At 34.5% G+C, this 16149-nt stretch overlaps 1 protein-coding gene across 2 annotated transcripts in view; it reads left to right on the forward strand.

The window, feature by feature from the left end:
* The window catches only part of suclg2 (succinate-CoA ligase GDP-forming subunit beta), a 160260-nt gene extending 148758 nt beyond the window's left edge, over positions 1-11502 (forward strand). The window contains exons 10-11 of one of the 2 annotated variants that reach the window (XM_067388335.1): positions 422-542; positions 10934-11502. In XM_067388335.1, the coding sequence (XP_067244436.1) occupies positions 422-542; positions 10934-11049 (237 nt within the window). In that variant the 3' untranslated portion in view covers positions 11050-11502. The remainder of the gene's footprint in view (positions 1-421; positions 543-10933) is intronic. The other variant, XM_067388336.1, reaches the window with a different exon arrangement.
* Positions 11503-16149: the final 4647 nt, after the last annotated feature.

Below are 16149 nucleotides of genomic sequence, written 5' to 3' on the forward strand. Positions count from 1 at the left end.
CCATGAAGGTTTTAGCATACTATACTAGTGCTAATAGCCTATTTGGCAGCTGTTCTTTATTCATATGAGCTTTGGGTTTTCTCCAGTCATGGATAGCCTGAAAGTATTGGAAATGTTATACAATTTTATAAATAATATAGCTTGTAATGAATTTTCCATGATATTTCATCCTGAATATAAACTTTCCTAGTTATCCTCAATCAAAATGTTGAATTATCTTGAAATTGATTGATTTTAATGATTTAAAAAAACGTATCCAGTAATCTTGAACTGGTTTTGCTGGTTACATGTATAAGAACCCTGAAGGTTTTGCTCTCTTGCCTTTATATCTTCTTAAACTTTGCATTTCTTAACACATGCTATGTTTTTATCTAAATAAAGCATATTTTTCAGCCTTTTTCACTTCTATTCCCGCATTCAGGTGGAGGCCATCTTGGTAAACATCTTCGGAGGGATTGTTAACTGTGCCATCATTGCTAACGGCATCACCAAAGCCTGCCGAGAACTGGAGCTCAAGGTTCCCCTGGTGGTCAGGCTCGAAGGTGGGTGTGGCCAAACAATAACATTTTAATCAAATTTAGTCCATTTTTGCATTCAAAGGTTGCAATTTACCTCTTATTTTTTTAAAATGTGCTCTGTACCTGTAACAAAAGCCACATCTGTCAAGTGAAGAGTTTGTTGGTGTTGGTTAGCAAGCGCGTCACGCCGCAGCAGTTGTTGGTGGCAGTGAGAGGAGCAGAGGGGCCAGGCGTTGATTGCGGGACCTCTCACCTGTGTATGCTAATGCTACTTGCTCGTGTGACACTGGGCCCGGCCTGATCCCATCTGGCCATTAGGATAATTGGCAGAAAACAGCTGAGTCGTTTTGCCCAGAGAGAGTCATATACTCCACTCCATTAGTTTTCTGCCCCTCGTTTGTCCATGCCGTACCCTGTCCTTCTGAGGACCGCTTAAATATAGAACAAGAGCAGCTTGAAGATATTTAGCAAAATTAAATACACATTATATTTAATTTTCTGATAATATTTGCACTCTCAGTGCACATGTGGGCCAAACTGATGGCAGTATGCCACATACGTCATTGAAATAGTTAAAGAAACAGTTCACCCGTAGATGAACATTCTGTCATCATTTACTCATGTCATTTCAAATCTGTATGACTTAAGGTGCTGTCACATTTACCGTCATTGGCAAAATCCAGTCATTTCAGTTAGGCGCTCAGGAATCCCGTGGGAGAACAGGTTTGAGTTGGTCGCATGAATTTGCCCTGTTGACCAACAAAAAGCTGCTTGGTTTGAAAGTAACTTCTGTGTGAGCTGTGCTTCAGACATCGCTACACTGTTGACAAGACATTTTTCCTTGTAAAATTTTGATAATGTGGCTGCACCTTTAGTGAGGAACACAAAAAAGGGCCTTTCACGCTGAGCTTAAAGGGTTAGTTCACCCAAAGATGAAAATATTTTCATTTATTACCAAAGTCCCTTTAAGACAAGTCATTTCACTCGGCGGCCATCTTTGAAATGCCTCTCAGGCATCCTGGGCATCATGCAGCTCCTATCTCTTTAAATGGGGAAACATCAAATTCTCCAAAACTGTTCGCCAAGCTTTCGATTAAATTTGATATTTGAAATCACCAATGAAATCTAACAACAACCGGCTCATAAATTTAGTTTCTAAACGCTCAAATCATGACAAAAAAACTGTATTTTTCAGGCTGGATCAAGCTAATGCGCAACCTAAATGCGCGTCTCTTCGGAGGAGCACGTCTGACTGTTTCTATAGAAACCGGTGATTCTAACGGCCGCTGAAGTGACGCGATGACTTTACCAGTCGCCGATTGTCTCTTATTTAGAAGGCGGGACTTATTCCGCCATATTGCGCATTACTTTTCTCCCATTCAAAACAATATGAGTGACACGTCTTGTGTTATTCTATAGTCTTTGCTATTACTCACCCTCATGCCGTTCCACACCCATAAGACCTTTGTTCAGTCTTCGGAACACAAATTAAGATATTTTTGTTGAAATCTGATGACTCAGTGTGGCCTGCATAGCCAGCAAGGAACGTTTCACACTTGTAATTTAGAAGTGTGGTTAGCACCGCTTTTTACCCAGGCTCTAGAGCAGGGTTAGCACCACTTTTGAGGTGTTAACCCCACATTGTGGTGCCAAACTTGTAATGTGTGAAACGGTGCGGTGTTAGAATGTTACAGCTAGACGCTTAGCAACAGACAATCAATCACATACTCATAAGGGCTTTTCACACTTGAAATAGTTAATCCTGGGTCATTCTAAACCCCGGGTAAATGGAATCCTGGGGTATTTTTCTTCACGTTTCACATGGCTCATAATTTACCTGGGGTTAACAATTAATCCTGCATATTTATAAGGTGATGTTTCACATTGTGCATTCCTAAACCCTGGGTTAATGTTCTTATTTGCATATTTAAATGAAGCATGCAACCTATTTACATAGTTCTAGCATTGCGCGTCCTCATGTTGCTGACTGTATTATCCAGTTTATACTGAATGGTAGGGCTGCACGATGTATTGCACGATACGAAAAATAACATTGAAATCGCACTTAAACGCTATTCTTAGTGTGATTATGAAGTCACAAAGGCTGCGGTTTTTTTTTGTTTGTTTTTTTTTACTCGCAGCTTGTCAATGAAGTATGACTCCAAATGCTAATCCATCTGAAAGCACTGCGAGTTTGAATCGCTTATAATATGTATTTGAAAAAGCAACACGCGTCAAACATCTTTCCAGACATGAGAAGCATTTATTAATATCTTGTCCAACAAAAGACAACATTTAATAACTTGTTTTTACTCCAAACTCTCCAAACATTTTACTCCAAACTTCATAACGACAGTTGAGCACCTTCTGTGAGATGATGTGGCTTCTTACACAGAATAAGGCAGTCGTGTGTTTATTAGTCATGTTTAATGAATCAGAACGTTTCAATCATCTGTTTATTCAGCTACAGCAATAGTATGATGCCCATAGGGATTTCCTGGAACGATGCGTGATATCTACTTCTGCGGCAAGGCATATTTGCAGTTTCTGCCCGAGAGCGCCCTCTGGCTTTCAGATGGAGAAGCATTTACTGCTGATCACAGAGCCGTACAGCTCTGACAAGCTGCGCATAAAATAATGCAGCCTTTGCTAAATCGTGTGCAATAAACATTTGCGATAAATCGCGATATATATTGTGCAGCCCTACTGAATGGATATGGACACGCAAAAAGTATTCTCGTCGCTTCATAACATTAAGGTTGAATCACTGTAGTCACGTTGACTATTTTAACCATCTTTTTGGACATCAAAAGGTGCAATGACGTCGCTGCCCATGTGTGGATCACATACCCTCGGACAAAAATATCTCAATTTGTGTTTCGAAGATGAACGAATGTCTTACGGGTGTGAAACGACATGAGGATGAGTACTTAATGACAGAAATTTCATTTTTGGGTGAACTAACCCTTGAAGTCAGTGAGTTGACCATATGGACCACTTTCATGATATTTTTTCAGTGTTTTTGCAAGCTTGAACGCCTTCAATATTCATTATAATTGCATGAAAAAAAGCACAAATGTCAAAATTTCCTGCTGTTGTGATTCACTGAAGAAAGCCCCATAGATTTGGAATATTTTAATATACAGTATATATTTGTATTAATTCATGATATAAATGATTAATTATGAATAATTTTCATTGAAATTTATTATTTATTTTGAACCCTTTAAATTAAATGGCTAAAAGCCTTCATATCATACACAGGGCAAAAGTAATTACTGACACACAATTTTCACAAAGCATTTTCCATCCAAATGAAAATGCCTTAAAGCAATACTGGCGCAGATTCTCCTGCCCTCTCTGGAAAAGTGAATTAGCCACAGTGGCCTGAAAGCCCCTAGTAATGGGTGTAAGAGGCAGCATGCTGCTTACAGATCGATCGTCTATTCTGTCTCTCTGTCTGTGGCTGATCATGTCTGACAGATCGCTATAAGATGGTTCCCAGCTAGGAATTTAGTTGTATTAGCTGCCTATTGATTCAGGCCCATCTTACCCCAGCCCCTCCATGAGTCCCACCTTTCCAAGAAAGACTATAGGTATACATGAGTGTGTGTGAACCTCATACTCTTTTCTTCCAGCTTTTCTACAATCAGCTCTTTCATATAGACACCTAAGACTGTCAATGACACATAATGAATGAAAATATTTTCCTTCTCTCATCTTTTTATAAGCACTTGAACTGCTCCTGTCTGGTTACATTGTTGTTATACTCAAAATTTTGCATGTACAGACATATTGGCATTGCTGCCATAATTGGCATGACATATATTACATATTCAAATCCTGCACTGCCAGTGTAAACGGCTATTTCGTATAGATGCATAAAAAATTATTAAAATTCTAGTCAGATGTGATATAAAATGTTTATATTTTTATTGTTTTTCAGTAGTGTAAATTGCTCGATTGTATCAAAAATGAGAGGGGAAAGTATGTAAAACCCTTTAAAACTTAAAGGGTTAGTTCACCCAAAAATGAAAATTCTGTCATTAATTACTCCCCCTCATGCCGTTCCACACCCGTAAGACCTTCGTTAATCTTCGGAACACAAATTAAGATATTTTAGTTGAAATCCGATGACTCAGTGAAGCCTCCATAGGGATTTCCTCTCTCAAGATCCATAAAGGTACTAAAAACATATTTAAATCAGTTCATGTGAGTGGTTCAATATTAATATTATAAAGCGACGAGAATATTTTTGGAACGCCAAAAAAAACCTAAATAATGACTTATTTAGTGATGGCCGATTTCAAAACACTGCTTCAGGAAGCTTCAGACATTATGAATCACTTGTGTCGAATGAAGAGTTGTGAAGAGTAAAATTGTCATTCTTAGAATTATGACACACTTAAGACAAAATTTTACTCTGAGTGGCTTTATACATACGACCCCTGATTTCTGCATGAAAATCTCCTAAAATATATGTATCACTCATTTTAAAAGTCATAAAATAATTATATTATTATTATTATTATTATTATTATTATTTCATCTATGGTGATGCAAGTTTAAGCCTGGCTCACATCATGTCCTGATCCCATTCCCCCTTTTCTTCTGTTATTTTCTAGTCAATCTCTACACTAAAATGTATATTTAAAAAATTAAATATATAAATGAAATTATGTTTCAAATTAAAGATAATAAAAGTCATTAATAAAAGTTATAAATAATTAAATAAAATATATAGTAGTTAAATCAAAGATAAATTTTAAGTAAGCATATATAATTAATAAAATAAAATATTAAATAAAAATATAATATATAAAATGTTCAAATACGTATGTGAATAATTAAATTAAATATTAAATAAAATCTATTTTTTTAATTTATTTTTTTTACATTATTGTTTAAAAGTTTGGTAAGATTTTTGTTTTTGAAAGAAGTCTCATGCTCACCACGGCTGCATTTATTGGATCAAAAATACAATAAAATATTTATTATTTATAAAATAATATTTTTACGGTAATATTGTGAAATTTAAAATTTAAAATAACTGTTTTCTATTTGATTATACTTTAAAATGTAATTTATTCCTGTGATGGCAAAGCTTAATTTTCATCAGCCATTAATCCAGTCTTCAGGGTCACTTGATCCTTCAGAAATCATTCTAATATGCTGATTTGCTGTTCAAGAAACTTTTCTTATTATCAATCTTAAAAACAGTTGTGCTGCATAAAAAATATTCATTTAAAAAAGAAAAACTTGACCGCAAACTTTGGAACAGAAATGTCAGGATAATGTAGTATATGTCAAAATAACCTGCTTTCAGTAAAGCAAATAAAGCCTCTTTCAAAGCTCATTATTAATATCAATGCATACTTGTTCATAATCATATTCTGTCAGTTCCATAATGAGTGTGTATGTTTAAAGATTAGTTATTCTAATTTAATCTTTGTTCAGAGACATGGGCCATTTCATATTGATTCATTCTGGTTGGTTTTGGTGTTAAGATGGTCTCTAGCAGCACCTAGTGGCAGTAAGTGAGTGTGCATGTCAGCTCTTCAGTGCTGAGATCAATGTACTGTAGGTCTATGTGTGTGAGACATTACCACATACACAGCTTATTCTGTATGTATGAGACACATAATGACGTTTAAAAAGAACGCATGCAAAGATCTGACTCACACAAGGCCATCGAAGAGCCGCCGATCAGAGCAGTCTGAGAAAAAACCCTTCAGTGTTGTGTGTGTATATGAGTATTTTTCATGGCTTTTGTTGAAGTTTGCTCTCGTTGCCCTTAGACGACTCAGCATTGTGAAGCAGTGGCGGTCGGCGGATATTCTATACTCCCAGCACACGGCCCTGCTCGCCCTCGTCCTCTGCTAATGAAATTATACAATTGATTGTTTTGTGCTGCCAAATGTGGGAGACGTGTTAGAAATGAGTTATTGTGTGAGCGGACAAAAGCGCTGAAATATCAGTAGTTAAGTGGTGCTGGTAATTGAATTCCTCATGAAACTGCTATTGATTAGAACATCCTCTCTCCTGAGAGAGCGAGTATTATCATAATTACACTGCAGGACAACAATAACATACTCACACTGACGGACGTGTGTGTAGAGAGATACTTATACATGTGCACAGAGAGAAATTAGATGTATACATATGTGTGTAGCCTAAATATATATACTGCATTAAAAGATATTTTTCAGATTTTATATATATATATATATATATATATATATATATATATATATATATATATATATATATATATTTTTTTTTTTTTTTTTTTATTATTATTATTATTTTTTTTTTTTTTTTTTTTTATATATATACATGTAGGCCAATATTCAGGATAATAAGTGCTTGAATTTTTTTTTTTTTTTTTTTTTGCCACATGGTTCATAAAAGGATGAGGATTTGGAGTCATGGCTTCGCAGCTAGCATGTAGATGGTGCTTATGTTGGCAACGCAAGTTCAAAGCCTGGCTCACATCATGTCCTGATCCCATTCCTCCTTTTCTTCTGTTATTTTCGAGTCAATCTCCAAACTTAAATGTATATTAATAAATTTAAATAAATAAAGTTATGAATTTAAATAAATAAATACACTTATGTTTCAAGTTAAAGTAAAAAGTTATAAATAAAACAAATGTATAATAGTTAAATAAAAAATAATTATAAATAAGTATATGAATAATTAAATATAGCATGAAATAAAATTTAAAACTATTATTACTTTATAAAATAAAAATAAAATATATAATGATGATTAAAAAATGTTTAAATAATATATGAATAATAAATTTTTTTTTAATTAAAATATAATAATATTTGAACAAATTAAAATGAAATATATGAAAAATGAAAAATATATAATTAAATACAAAATAAATGTTTAAGTATAAGTATAGGTTAATAGCTTAAGTATAGCTTAAGTATAAGTTCTTCAGTATATGAAGAAAAAACTTGAGAAAAAACTCGTTAAATTACGATAAAAAACTTCGAGATAAAATGTTGAGAATAAACTCATAATTTAATGTTAGTTTTTTTCTCGTAATTTAACGAGTTTATTCTCAACATTTTATCTCGACTTTTTTCTTGAAATTTAACAAAATTTTTCTCATAATTTAACTAATTTGTTCTCTTAATTTAACGACTTTATTTTCAACCTTTTATCTCGACTTTTATCTCGAGTTTTTTTCTCGTAATTTAATGAGTTTATTCTCAACATTTTATTTAGACTTTTCTCTTGAAATTTAACAACTTTAATCTCAATATGGTTATTATTACTTGGCCCTAATCCTCTTACGTAATAATTAAATAAAACATTAGATAAAAACTGCTTATAAAAAATAAAATAAATTAAATTAAAATAAAGTACATAATAGTTAAAAAATATATAAGTATATATAAGTATATGAATAAAAACATAAATTTAAAGCTGCATATAGAAATAAATTAAAATAAAATATGCAATAGTTACAAAATGTTTGAATAAGTATATGAATTATTAAATAAAACATAATACAGTTTATAAAATGAAAATAAAATATAATAGTTAAATAAAAAATCAATGTTTAAATAAGTATATGAATAATTAAGTAAAATCTAAAATAAAACACAATAAAGGTATGGAAATAGGATAAAAATAAATAATATAAAGCAAATTTTAAAAATGTAATGGAAAACAATAGCTTTTCAGGCATTTAAAAATAAAGTAAAAAATAAAAAGATCCATCTTAAATAGGCTTGCTTTTGAGACACACATTTTGAGTGAGTGTGATATTTTCTCCCTGGAGCTGCACATTCACCTGTGAAATCAGCAGCTCTGTCATCAACAGCTGCTCAACATGTGCTCTGTCTGTCATTCCTCACATCTCACACCCTCATGTTCCTTTTCCTTCTTGTCTTTCCTCCTTTTCTTCTCAATCCACCCTCATCCTTTTGACCCCTGTGGAGTAGATTTCTGATTTGTTTTATTGAGTTGGCCCCGGGCCCTGGCCCTGTGTCAGTGGGCCATAGTTCAGTGACATTCAGAGTCACCATGGAGACCACAAGGGCAGGCAAAATGATACAGCGCGTGCTCAGTCGGGACCTCTGCTGCTGGCACCAACACGTCCCCCCGGCCAGCGAACGGAGCACTTGTGTTTCCAGCCAATGGAACGAACAACCTCATTGCCATTCAGCCAATGGAACATTTCCTGTCCTTTTCAGCCAATGGAACGATCCTAAAGCATTTTCAACACCATTGATTCTTTAAACCAGCAGAGACACACTCCCCAAACTCACTCCCTGCCAGTCACAGCTTTATGAGAAAACACTGACTTATTTTTTTCTTTAAGTCTAGCCAGATTTTCCTTGTTAATGTTATTGATATTATAGGGATGCACTGATATTAAAATTCAATCTGATACTAATAATTGATATTATATTATATTTGTATTTATATATTGTTATTTATATTTTTAATTATGTTATGGTTGATGTTATAGACCTAAACTAATTTGTCTAAAAACTACAAATAATCAATATTTATATTTGCAAATATTATTTTATAATATGTTGGCCTAGAAATGACTAATTGATTTTCATGATATGTTTGGTTATATTATATTATGTTATATTATATTATATTATATTATATTATATTATATTATATTATATTATATTATATTATATTATATTATATTATATTATATTATATTTATTATATTATATTATATATTTTATTTATATAATATTATTTATATATATTTAATTTAGTTATAGATTATATTATTATAGATAACTAAAATACACCCAAAAAAGCTTTATTTTTATTTACTAACATTATTTTATAATATGGCAGAACCTATTTATTTGAATAAGTTTGGTATTATGCAAATGATATTGATATTATGCAAAATTATATATTATTTTTTTTTATTATAATATATATATATTTTTTTTTTTTTTTTTGGGGGGGGGGCAATATTTAATAATATTTAATATCTAATATTTATTATATGTTGTGTGGGCCTAGATATAAGCAGTTGTTTTAAACTATAAGGATGGTATTATTCAAGTTTGTCTGTGTTAATTAAACACACCTGGATAACAAATATTAGCTATGAATAATTATTAATATGTATATTACAACTATTACAAATTATTTGTGTGCCTTAGATAAACATAATTTTTTACATTTTACATTTCATATGTATGTCCAAGCTGAAAAACTATCCAACAGGGGATATTATGAATATCCAATATATGAAGAGTTCATTTGCAAAAACAGATAACTATTAATTCTCACAAATAAATGTATTTATTTATTTATTGCGTTCCAAGTTATATCAATCAAACTGCAGTTGGGTTGTTTTGATTAAATAATAATAACTAAAAAAATACAGGTAACTTACAAAATTAAAGTTCATTGAAAGTATTTTTTTTATATACAGTCAAGCCAAAAGTTATTCAGACATGAGTATTTGATATTTTTGTTATATTTTTACTAGTGAGTGCAGAAAACTATAGTTAATTTATGTAAGTGAGGATAGTAAAATAAAGTAAACTGTGACATATTATACCCAAAAATTTTTCATGCAGTGGACTACCAGTAAAATTGGTAAAAAAATTTGGAACCAAAAATGATTCTGACACTTTGACCTGAACATGTTTTGCTTAAGTGTTATCTGTCATAATTAAGATTAATTTATTTCTGACTCAGTTTAACTCTGAGATCTTGTCATATTTTATCACCATTTTTTTATATTATTATTTTATATATTTTTTTTAACTATAGTGAAAAAACTGTATGAATGAATGAATTAAATTTTCAAGGTGTCTGAAAAATGTTTGGTTTGAGTGTATATTAAATATACACACTCACACAAAAACAGATGGGCACACACACACACAAATGCAAAAGGACAACCAACGGTTCAGCATGTAAGTCGTGTATGGTGTACAAGGACTTGAACGAGTCAAAGTTATAAATCCTCAATCACTTTTAGTCAGCTTTGACGAAACTCCCCTCAGCTAGTGCATCTTTTTGAAGTGACTAGCAGCCTTGTCACCTGACCTGAATACTGCACGCTGATCCACTAAAACTCACTTATCTGTTTCTTTACACAAACAACAAGGGCGCTTGTCAGTTTCTGCTGTAAAACATGAACTCATGATTCTTTGACAGTGGACAATACCAGCTTTTCTGACAAAACGTATTTAAGGTTTAGAACGCGCTATATGTTGAGATTTTTAGAATTTTTAGTGAATGAATTCTTCATATACAAATGCCAATAAATAAAAATAGCCTATTAAAATACATTGTGCAACCCTGTTGATAAGAATCTGTGTATCAGAATAAAAGTGAAGGCCTAAAAATCCCCATTAACCAAAGTGTCTTTGCTATTGTTTTGTTTTCATGTTCAGGAACCAATGTTCAGGAGGCGAAGCGTATCCTGTCTGAGAGCGGGCTGCCCATCACCTCTGCCAGTGACCTCGATGATGCAGCCAGGAAAGCCGTTGCAGCTATTACCAGGAAATAAATACATATATGCATTCACACATTCACAAAACAAACATACCATTATTATACACATAAGCCAATAAAGCTGTGGCCTGCTTCACCATGACATAAACAAAACAGCCTTACACACTTCATTCACAGAGAAAACTGCACATAATGCCTGAGAAGAAGCCACTTTTGTCACCTGCCTTTTGAACCACAGCTACATACCAGCCTGGTAGAGTCATTAGGCCTCCTGCCCAGTTTTTTCCAGGGACAGAACTGTATTGAAAGGGATAGTTCACCCAAAAATTTGATGTTTATCTGCTTACCCACAGCGCATCCAAGATGTAGGTGACTTTGTTTCTTCAGTAGAACACAAATGAGGATTTTTAACTCCAACCGTTGCCGTCTGTCAGTCGTATAATGCATGGCAATGGGAACTTCATCTATAAGAGTAAATAAAACATGCACAGACAAATCCAAATTAAACCCTGCGGCTCGTGACAGCACATTGATATCCTAAGACACGAAGCGATCGGTTTGTGCCAGAAACTGAACAGTATTTATATAATTTTTTACCTCTAATACACCACTATGTCCAGCTGCCTTGAGCATCCGGTGTGTGAGGGCTGAAAACGCGATCTGATGCCGGAAGTGATCTCTCGCACGTAGAACATCAATGAGTGCGAGAGATCACTTCCGTTGTCAGAGTGCATTCAGACCTCACACAATGGATGCTCAAGGCAGTTGGACATAGTGGTGTATTAGAGGTAAAAAATGATATAAATACTGTTCCGTTTCTTGCACAAACCGATCGTTTCATGTCGTCACGAGCCGCAGGGTTTCATTTGGATTTGTCTGTGCATGTTTTTTTTTTACTCTTACCATTGCCATGCATTATTTGACTGACAGACGGCAACGGTTGGAGTTAAAAATCATCATTTGTTTTCTACTGAAGAAACAAAGTCACCTACATCTTGGATGCCCTGGGGGTAAGCAGGTAAACATAACATTTTCATTTTTGGGTGAACTATCCCTTTAAGACCCTCTTCACAGCCCACAAAATCTGGGGTCTCAAATCCAGGGCTGTCTTGGAAAATGTGAGGCATCTTTTTCTGCATTTTTGTCAGCCATTTCTGTAGTTAAATAAATAACTCTTTAACATTCATCGCCTTACTTTAAGCATTTATGGAAAGTTTCCTTTATAAGTATGGATTTATTTTTTCAAATTAAACTATAAAAATATTAAGATAACTAATCGCTTAATTGCATTCCATATTAAGTAAACCATGAAACAATACAGTCATGTAGTGGAATAGCCTTGTTTTTATACGACCGAACTGTGAAATACATCTCAAATCTTATATTGATTTCTTAATCTCCATATGATATCACCGTCCCAGTCTGATTTGAGGTTTATCTTGTTTATGAAGGTGTGATAAGACTTTTTATGGGTATAAAATTTAAAACTCTAGATTAAGTATTGTTGAAATGGTTATTGAACAGTAAATGCAATATTGATAAAGTTTCCTGATTACATGTCAAAAAAGTGCATTATAATGTATATTTAATTACATTTTTTAAATAAACATAAAGTGGTGTAGTTTTTCTACTGTGCCTATCATAAAGATGTTTTACAAGCTAAACATCCACAAATATAAATAGCTTTTTTTTTTTTAAATCTTGAATGTATTTTCAAAGTTAATGTATATTTAAAATGAGTCAACAATATTGAAAATAAAACTATTTCAATGAAAGCTTTTTTCTCTCTTTACTTTTTTTAATATTAGAATAATTGTCTGTCAGTCATAAGAAAAATGTGTTTTTAAACCACTAGCCATAATTACAGTACTGAACTGTGTGAGAGCGTGCGTTCACGGGCGTTTCCTGAAATCCATCCTTGTCATCGGGTTGAAACATTTAATGGATTATCTGTCAGGCGATCCGAGAGGACACCCGCACCAGATCAAGTGCCTCGAGCAACAGACCTCTGTCTCACTTTCTCCTCGTCTTCTTACACCTTTCATTCGCTCACTTCTCACTCTTCAGTCTCGCAGTCAAATTGATGGGGAATGGGGAAACCAACCCACGCGGCCTGTAAAGTGCTGATTTTTGACCCAGTGATGCCATGACATGGCGTACGTATCCACAAAGTTACATGTGAAGGTGAAGTGCGGATGGGTGTAAATCGAGGAGATGGTTCAATAATTGCCTATTTCAAGCTCTTCCTTCAGCGTGTCAAATACGAGTGTGTTGATGGATTACACTGTGGAGTTTGAGTCTTGTTAGAATACGCTCTTGTCGCGTCATTGTATAATTCAGAGGTCATTGAATGAGTGTGTGTGTCGGGCAAGGTAAATGTAATGACCAAAATTAGTGCCGCTTTCTTGTATAAATATAGATGAGCTGAAATCCGTTAGGATCGTCTATCGCCAACCCTTAAGATGATACTGACTGTGAAGACAATAATATCTAGCTGCCATATTGTAGTTTGAAAGCTATTCCATATCCTGATCTCATTATGTAAAGAGCCATCTTTCTTTATACACCCTTGTATTTGTTCATTTGGAGTTTTGAAAGGATTTCGGTCACTTTTTTTTCTTCCGAATGGATGTCAAAACGGTAATTGCCACTTTGGGAATCTGTCTTTTGAGTTTAGCGTGAAAGTGATCGCCAGCTTCTTCATGAGAAGCGCAATTTTCTTCCTGGACAGTAAGGTCAAGTCATCCGTTCAGGAATATTGGTTATTTATTGTGTCGTTTAGAGGTAACAGCCACAAATTTATTAGTTCATAAACCAGCAATGTGCTTTGTAGATGTTGTATTTGGCTTGTCAGACACATGGGCTATTCGCTCATTATGTGCTGCCAGTTGAGTACGTTATGGTGGGAGTCTAAAATGGACGTCTAGAGCTCTTCCGTATGAGTTTAATAAAGAAGTTGCATTCGGTACTACTCAAGGTCAGGTAGAAGTTTCCAGAAAACTTGCCTGAGGAATAAGTCTGCCAGTTTCCTGACCTCTTGCTGTCCTTGAGCTTTAGGAGGTATTGTCGTCTAAAGGATTGCTTTCTGTCACTGTAAAACTTCACAAAGAGACTTGTCTTATGGATTTCTGCACGGCATTATTGCAGCGAGCCATAAAAGACAACGATGGATAGTTTTACAACAAAGCTGAAGGGAAAATGTTGGCCGAAAGCGCTCTCATGTGGTTAGTTTTGTTATCTAGTCAGTGCTTTATATTCAGGTCTCATGGTTTGGCCATATAGCACAGATGGGCAGAGAAATCCATTTCCCTCTTATAGAATTGCAGCCTGGGATTCTGTAATTGCAGCACTTTAAGATCGATTTAAATTACTCTCTTTGTCTCCTTAACAAGGAGTTGAGTTAGTGGAGGATGAAAAAGAAGGAAGAAGTTACAAAGTGACACACCTGATTCCTTGTATGAAAATTCATTTCACTTTTTCTGCCTGGAATAATACATTTCATAGTCTTGAATTGTCCATTCCACTTTTATTATTGTTTTTCGATGCCATGACTGCCATGATTTCTGTTCTTTATTTGTTCTTCATCTGTGAGGCATGCTTTCCTCCTATCAAAACTTTTACAATGTGTAAATAGCTCAGATCTGTACCTTTTTATAGATTATTTTTCATTTTATGTGGAATATTAGGTGGAAAGTTTGACCCAAACTTTATGGATGAAAAAAGACATCCATATTATCTTTACCTTTATCTATACTTCATGCTCAGTGAGTCAATACTGAGTTCAATTTTGATGAACTCTGACCTACAAATTCATATAACAAATCGACATTTGACCAATAACGCTTCCAAATGTCACAGTCTGACCTCTTGTCCTCCTCAATATTAAGCTTAAAGGGTTAGTTATTGAATGTTAATAAAAATGTTAATTAACATTAATTACTCACCCTCATCTCGTTCGACACCCGTAAGACCTTCGTTCATCTTCGGAACACAATTTAAGATATTTTTGATAAAATCCGATGGCCCAGTGATGCCTCCATTGACATCAAGTTAGTTTACACTTTTGATGCCCAGAAAGGTACTAAAGACATGTTTAAAACAGATCATGTGACTACAGTGGTTCAACCTTAATGTTATGAAGTGACGAGAACACTTTTTGTGTGCTAAAAAAAGGAAATAATGACTTTGTTCAACAATATCTAGTGATGGGCGATTTCAAAACACTGCTTCATGAAGCTTCTAAGCTTTACGAATGTTTTGTTTTTCGAATCAGTGGTTCGGACTGTGAAAGTCACGTTATTTCAGTAAACAAGGCTTTGTTACGTCATAAGTGTTTCGAAATTTCAATGGTTCACGTGACTTTGGCAGTTTGATACACATTTCGAACCACTGGTTTGAAACAAAAGATTAGTAACCCTGCCTGACTGCATTGTGCCAACTATAAAGCTTGGTGGAGGAGGAATAATGGCTGCTTTTTCTCAAGGGTTGAGCAAGGTCCTTACTTCCAGTGAGATCTTAATCTTAATGCTTCAGCGTACCAAGACAGTTTGAACAATGCTATGCTTCCAACTTTGTGGGAACAGTTTGGGGAAGGCCAGCGTGACTGTGCCCCAGTGCACAAAGCAAGGTCCATAAACACAAGGTTGGATGAGTTTGGTGTGAAAGACCTTGACTAGCCTGCACAGAGCCCTGACCTCAACCCCATCAAACACCTTTGGGATAAACTGAAACAGAGTTTTCGAGCCAGGCCTTCATCCAACACAGGTGCCTGTCTTCACAAATGCTCTACAATGGATGAACTCCCACAGAAACACTCCAAATCTTGTGGAAAGCCTTCCTAGAAGATTGGAAGCTTATATAGCTGCAATGGGGGGACCAACTCCATATGTCTATGTACACCGACCAGGCATAACATTATGACCACCTTCCTAATATTGTGTTGGTCCTCTTTTTGTTGCCAAAACAGCCCTGACCTGTCAAGGCATGGACTCCACTAGACCCCTGAAGGTGTGCTGTGGTATCTGGCACCAAGATGTTAGCAGCAGATCCTTTAAGTCCTGTAAGTTGCGAAGTGGGTCCTCCATGGATCGAACTTGTTTGTTCAGCACATCTCACAGATGCTCAATTGGATTGAGATCTGGGGAATTTGGAGGTC

This window comes from Chanodichthys erythropterus, chromosome 6, assembly GCF_024489055.1.
Source record: "Chanodichthys erythropterus isolate Z2021 chromosome 6, ASM2448905v1, whole genome shotgun sequence".
Taxonomy (NCBI): domain Eukaryota; kingdom Metazoa; phylum Chordata; class Actinopteri; order Cypriniformes; family Xenocyprididae; genus Chanodichthys; species Chanodichthys erythropterus.